Source organism: Triticum aestivum, chromosome 7B (genome assembly GCF_018294505.1).
Source record: "Triticum aestivum cultivar Chinese Spring chromosome 7B, IWGSC CS RefSeq v2.1, whole genome shotgun sequence".
NCBI classification, from domain to species: domain Eukaryota; kingdom Viridiplantae; phylum Streptophyta; class Magnoliopsida; order Poales; family Poaceae; genus Triticum; species Triticum aestivum.
In genome coordinates, this window is record NC_057813.1 from 137,556,402 (window position 1) to 137,563,105 (window position 6,704).

The 6,704-nt window shown below is 42.9% G+C and overlaps 1 protein-coding gene across 2 annotated transcripts; it reads left to right on the top strand.

The window, feature by feature from the left end:
• The first annotated feature begins 1,836 nt into the window (after positions 1–1,836).
• On the top strand, positions 1,837–5,200 carry LOC123161887 (uncharacterized). Of its 2 annotated transcripts, XM_044579700.1 has the most exons (7): positions 1,839–2,356; positions 3,090–3,331; positions 3,411–3,533; positions 3,763–3,879; positions 3,980–4,162; positions 4,258–4,399; positions 4,744–5,200. In XM_044579700.1, the coding sequence occupies exons 1-7, from the start codon at positions 1,945–1,947 to the stop codon at positions 4,821–4,823; spliced, it is 1,299 nt and encodes a 432-aa protein (XP_044435635.1). In that variant the 5' UTR covers positions 1,839–1,944; the 3' UTR covers positions 4,824–5,200. The 2 variants fall into 2 exon arrangements, with proteins under 2 accessions (XP_044435636.1, XP_044435635.1); XM_044579701.1 differs by lacking the exon at positions 4,744–5,200 and having other exon boundaries at positions 1,837–2,356; positions 4,258–4,722.
• Positions 5,201–6,704: the final 1,504 nt, after the last annotated feature.

The following is a 6,704-nucleotide window of genomic DNA, read 5'->3' on the forward strand; positions in this document are numbered from 1 at the left end:
CAAAGGCTCATACATATACATATAAACGCACACACTCATACCCTATCCCTATGAGCATTTTCTAGAGACTGAGAAGACACATCATCTTGAGATTGATGAAGTTGCCATAGACGCCTTCGTGGTCGATAAGAAAGTCTTCTCCCATTGAACACACATCACCAAAAGGCCTGAAATAAATCTAGAAAAATGTGAACACCAATATGAAGTCTAGGACTTGAACTCTTATCGGCTGAGGATACCATAGGTTGGTTCACAACCAACCTTTCCCGCTGAATCCCCTCCTTTCGCTGTTGCCGTCGTGAGCCTACGCCACGGTGGAGGAGGGCTCCACCAAACGGTGGTGGGGATCTCCTCTCTTCATCGGCAGGGGTTGCGTCTTGTGGGCCAACTATGGTCGGGGGATGTGGAAGCCGTGCGGTGTGTGGTAGCCCTCTCCTCCCTCGTGGCGGAACTCGACGGGGCATAGACCTGACTCACGGCAACTGCAACAATGCATGAGTGGGTTTGATATGAGCCCGTCCAAGCCCGCCGCCGGCGCGGGATCAATTTGTTAGCGTGGTTTGCCAACATCAGTTTTTCTTGGCCCCAGATCCGGCGATTAGCCGGTGGCTCAAGAGGCATTTTTGCTTCCTCTAGGCTATAATTGATGGCGACGCAAAACCGATGATGACGTGAAAAGTGCAACGGTGGGGCGGGTGGTGCGTCTGCGGCTTGCAGCGGCAACACAGATGTCACGCGGCTCGTCGTCATCGTCGTCGCATTCGTTGTGGAGCACACGCAAGATGAAGATGTCAACGACCGGTGACGGTTCTTGTCCAATGGGCCAAGGTGGACCGGTAGTGAAACTATCATTTTTTAAATATTTAGAATTTTATTGTTGTGATATAAATGCTAATTGAAAATTGTAGGGTCGGCCACGGCCCATCTTGTCCACCCTCTAGCTTTGCCCTTGCCAACGACTTTCGACTGTTTGAGTTGTGCGGTAGTTCATGTTCACAAGCATGGCTTTGGTTACATGTTAGATGTCCATCAAGGACATGTGCACGGCCGGTTGTGGACGGACATACATGTCAGATAATAGCATCAATTTCAATTTCTTATCTTCCTTTTTATCTATCTAGTTGTGTGCACCTAAAATGTCTTACATTGTATTATTTTAACACAGTAAAATTACACATGCTCACCTACGCACATACACTCATCGTACCTTTATGAGCATCTCCGAGATATCGAGCCGGCACAACATCTTCAGATTGATGAAGTCATCATATGCGCCTTGCAGTCGATGAGAGCGTCTCATTTCAATGAACGAACATCGCCGAAAAGTCTGAAATAAATCCAGAAAATGGGAGCACAAGTGTCAAGTCTAGTTTAGGACTTGAACCATGGTGGATTGGTTTCACCATAAAAACAAGTAACCATCTGAGCCAGACTCGGTTCGCAAATGTCTTAGCATTGTTGTTTTGCTAGGCGTGGTTGATCGCGTCGTTTTTTCTTCTTCTTATTCTTCTCTTTGTCTTTCTGTCCGTGCACCTAAAATGTTTTGACTAAATCTTAACATTGCATTGTTGCTGAGTTTGAGTCTAATTTATACTACTCCGTCCCATAATGTAAGACGTTTAACGTCTTATATTATGAGACGGAGAGAGTATTATTTAATCTTTTTTGTGCTTGCCATGAATGAGCCCTATGCCCTTACAAGATCTAGAATTCATATGTATTTTTACCACGTTTATGAAAACCATAAAATACAACGAAAAAAAGTAACCGTAATACGGTTCATTTTGTGATTTTAGTGGAAGGCGCGCGCACCCTCCCACGCATGTGTTTGTGGAGCCGAGCGAGGTGCCCGCGTGGGGTCCTGCTTCGCCATGTACTACTCCTGCTACTCAGCACAGCGCCCCTAGCTCGACCGTCTCACCGTCCCCTCCTTCCTCCGGCCAGATGCTCCTCTCGGAGCTCCCGAATCCGCCCCGCCCATGGCGCCCTCGCGTTCGAGAACCCCATTCCGCTCGCCCTCGCCACCTCCCACTCCCCGCCCCCCACGCTACGCTCTTACCGAGAAGGCGCCACCTCCTCCTGTCCCCCTCCGCGACTCCGTCCGACGACCCCGCGCTCCCTCCGGCGAGGCGCTCGTCGCGCCCGAAGAAGGCGTCGGGTGAGGGCGAGGGGTGGAAGAAGAAGGCGGTGCCGCCCAGCACGCTCGAGCTCTCCAGCCCCGTTCCCGAGGAGCCGCTGTCGCCGCCCCGGTGGATGGCCAGGCGGCAGGCGCGCGCCGCGTGGCGGAAGGCGACGTCATTTGTGCCCAGGAGGGCCAGGAGCGTCATCCTGCTCAACCTGCTCGTCCTCATATTTGGTACGGACGTATTCGGCTTCCGCTACCTGTATTTCTGATATCTACTGCCTGCTGCACACCACTTGTTCGATGGTGTTTCAGAGAGAAATGGCGAGGGGAGGGATGTGTTATATCTGGGGTGATGTCTTGTCGGATTGGAATGGTGTGGGTTATTTCAATACCACAATAGAATTGTGTACCTGCATGCTAGTTAGTCAGTTAGTGTACATGTAAATATACTTTTTAGAATACCATACCGTACTATGGCTTCATTCATAGATTAATAGCTTAATCTATGAAATGGAGATATCAGGTATTAATTGTGCGATTACAATTCTTCTCACATAATATTGTCGCGAACTTGTTCATTATATGCTATATATTTTGTGATTGTGCATACCTTTTCATGGATGCTGTATCTATCCTTTTTGCCTGGTATAGCATGCCAATTCTCCTCTTTTTCTTTATATAAGGCTGTGCCATCAAATATGGAGTGTTACTGTTATACTATTTCTTTAGTGCTTGCTTACTAAGAATAGAAGTCCATGCTCCATTTCCCGATTATTGCACATAAAATGAGTGTCAATACACTATAGTAGTGTGATTTAGAAAATGTGAATACAATTTCAGAAAACAATACAAGTAAATTCGCACCTCGCTACCCAATTTTAAATGTGATGAGTACTGCTGTTCACTCCTTGTCTGAGATTTTCTCCTGAATAGGCAGCTGAATTTGAATTTCTTTTTCTACCAGCAAGCAACATTTCTATTGTCAAAGAAGCGCAGACTATGTTGGATCCTGACCTTTTCAATATCATACGCTTCACTATTGCGGCCATTCCTTTTGTGCCATTCTTGTTGAAGTCACTCAGAGACATGCAAGTTGTTATTAGGGGCATAGAGCTGGGGGTTTGGGTAACCTTGGCCTACCTCACTCAGTCTATTGGGTTAGTTACAGCTGATGCTGGCCGTGCATCTTTCATATCCGCCCTCACAGTAAGATCCTTTCTCAAGCTTAGTCCATAAAGTATTCCCAATAAGATATGTTGTATGTTCTTTACTCAAACATATTCAGGTGATCATTGTTCCTTTCTTGGATGGTATTCTTGGAGCAGAAATACCTGCATATACATGGCTTGGAGCATTTTTATCAGTTCTCGGGGTTGGTATTCTGGAGTTAAGTGGTTCTCCACCATGTGTAAGTCGATTATCTACATGTAAAGGTCCACAAGTTTGTCTGAACGTTTTTATTTGTCTTAGGGCTTATAGTATTGTTCTGTGTCAAGATTAGTGTGCTTTATAATTTGAGCTCTGTATTAGTGTGCTTTAGAATTTGACCTCTTTATTCTTGATTCAACAAGTTGATAATAACTGCACAACTTGCACATATCATGTTGATTGATCTTGTCTCTGCGTACTGTCTTTAGGTTGGTGATCTTCTGACCCTCCTTAGTGCCTTCTGTTTTGGAATTCACATGCTCAGAACCGAGCATATTTCCAGGAAAATGAAGAAAGAAAATTTCCTACCGCTTGTTGGATGTCAGGTTAGTTATCGATTAAATCTCAATGCTTCTCTTGCATTTATCACTGAAAAAATTCCTCTTTTTTTCTCGATGAAGTGTCTAAAAATTGGTTTAAAATCAGGTGGTTGTCGTAGCTGTTGTGTCGGCAGTCTCGTTCATTGTTAAATGCTTCCTCCAGAATGTGGTACCCTGGAATTTAAAATCACGGACACCAACAGAGTTATTCAGTATGATGTCATCGTTTCCTTGGCTAGCAATACTATACACAGGCATAATCGCAACAACCTTTTGTTTATGGGCAGAGGTTAGTAACTAATCTTGCCATGCCAATTATTTTCAGTCTGATGTCAAAGTTTATTTCTAGAAATACCTTTTTTTCTGACATTTTCCTGTCATCAGATTGTTGCTATGCGTGATGTATCAGCTACAGAAACTGCAATAATTTATGGTCTGGAACCAGTATGGGGTGCTACTTTTGCATGGGTAATTCATGGCGAGAGATGGGGCATTACTGGACTTATTGGAGCTATCTTCATCATAGGTACTTATTCACCAGCCACCACATTCTCAGCTACATTCTGCATTACGAATTTTCAATGATGGAAGTTAATGACTAGTTGCAGTACAAACCATCAATGTCCTTCACTGTTTGGAAATGTAGGGCGTAGTTCGGCCATCCAAGTTTAAATTTGACCAACAAATAATCTGAGAATATGTGGGTCATGTTAAAGCACAATAGGGTTATGTTTTTCCAAAAGTACTTTCTTGTGATTGTGATTTGTAATATTGTACTTCAAACTTGGACAATAAAGTTAACACCTTAGATTTCCTACAGGAGGGAGTAGTTCCCACAGTGAGAATATTGACTCTTGTTTTTCTTTTCAGCCGGTAGCTTGATGGTTCAGGTATTGGGATCATTTCTTGATATTGATGTATCAGAGGACAGTTACCAGATGAACAGCTGATACATAAATTGCAAAAATACGAGGATTTCGCATGATATGATCAGTTGATCACTACTGCGACGTAATACGCCAAGTAGTTAGCATGACACTGCAACAAGATCTAACTACAATTATGGCCAGTTGCACAAGGAATGGAAAGCTCACTAGGCTGACAAAAATAGGGGTGGCTCACTGGTGGCCTGAGCAGCTGATGAAAACAAACTGTGGTGCCTCGTGGCGTGAAGAACACATCTACAGAAAATGGTGATGTGTATCACTCGACTAAACGCTTAGGGTAGCCTGATGTAGTATCAGTAACAGTCTAAATCCTTCTTTCTCTCAATGTAAATCATTCCACATGATGTAGTATGTAATTCTAGATTACTTCATGCTGATTCCGCATCAACCTTTGTTTTAGTACGCTATTGTTCATTGTCAACTAGATATATGTCCATAAAACTAGATTGTACCAACTGACACATAGCTTACAAATTCTCCATGAGATCAGAACTGCACCTAGTGTGCTCACGGGAGTAGATATATATCTCAAAACAGAGCAGAAGTACCATTGCAGGCTCACAGGAGCAAGAAGTAGAGCAACATTTTTAGCTTTCATGAACAAGTGGAGCAAAATTGCTCAGAGGTACATCTGTGGCTACCCTTGTACCCCTTTCAACTCCTATTAATGCAATGACATGCAAGCTTTCGTGTATTCACCAAAAAGGTAATGCAAAATATTAATAATTCAGATGACAAATCTATACTATCTATATAGTGTACGAGTTTTGAATTAAAGCAACAGCACGATCCTATCCGTTGGTCTCATAAATCTAAGGGTTGAGACTCAAAGGATCCGCAGTAAACAGTAGCCCGCAACTGCATCCGCTGGTTTCTGGAACAATCGCGTCACACCTCCTCTATTCTTGCCATGTTGCATGTGCCATTGCATCAGGCAAAGAGCCAAGACAGAGGCTGAGACAAGTGAACGTTTTTAACGGGCTATATACTGTATATCAGCTAATGGCCGCAGCTAATTGCGTCATTAGTTCGTATAAAAAAATACATTCCCTGGAATCAACTACACCGAATATAGAGAAGACCAAAGCCCTGTAGCCCATACATGTAGGTTTGGCTAACTATTGTTTTGTCCTTGCATAATTGATCGATCCGATTGATTGATTGATCTACGTGTGTGCTCGGCTGGACTACTTGGGGCGTTTTTTATTGCAGCCCAGTGAAATATAAAAGACAGCCACAATACCAAATTCATTAGCAGAAAACTGCCACTTCATAATTCATGGCAAAACTCACCGCACGAAAGAATTGACAATGGCAAAAACACTGATGATAAACGCTAATTGCTTTAATTCTCTTCCAATTGTCTTCAAGACATGTTTTTGAAATAGAATGAAAACAATTTTCTTTACATTACATGATTGTAAAGAAAAATAACTGTAAAGTTGACATTGTCAACTTGTTCAACGCTCCTGGTTGTAGAGCTCAATTTAAGTTAACAGATATGTAACATCCTTTTGTAGTTCTAGATATATATTATGATGATTTGTCATCAATGCTATCATGAGACATAACATATCGTGATGTTTCGTAACTTTTGTGAACATTGACTTTTCGCCTCCCTCATATCTAAATCCTGGATCCGCCCTTGGCCGAGTACGAGAGATGTATTGTCTAGGAAGAGAAACAGAAGCAAACAATTTGTGGGTTTCACCACGTACATCTTTATTATTTTTCCCTACGGAAATTTCTGGGTGTCAGTAGGCCACACACGTTCTATCATGCTAATTGTCAATTTTTTATTACTTCCCTGCATGTATACACCAACAATATTTATTTTTGCTGTGAATTCATTGCAAATCACTATATGCTTTTTTTTTCTTTTAC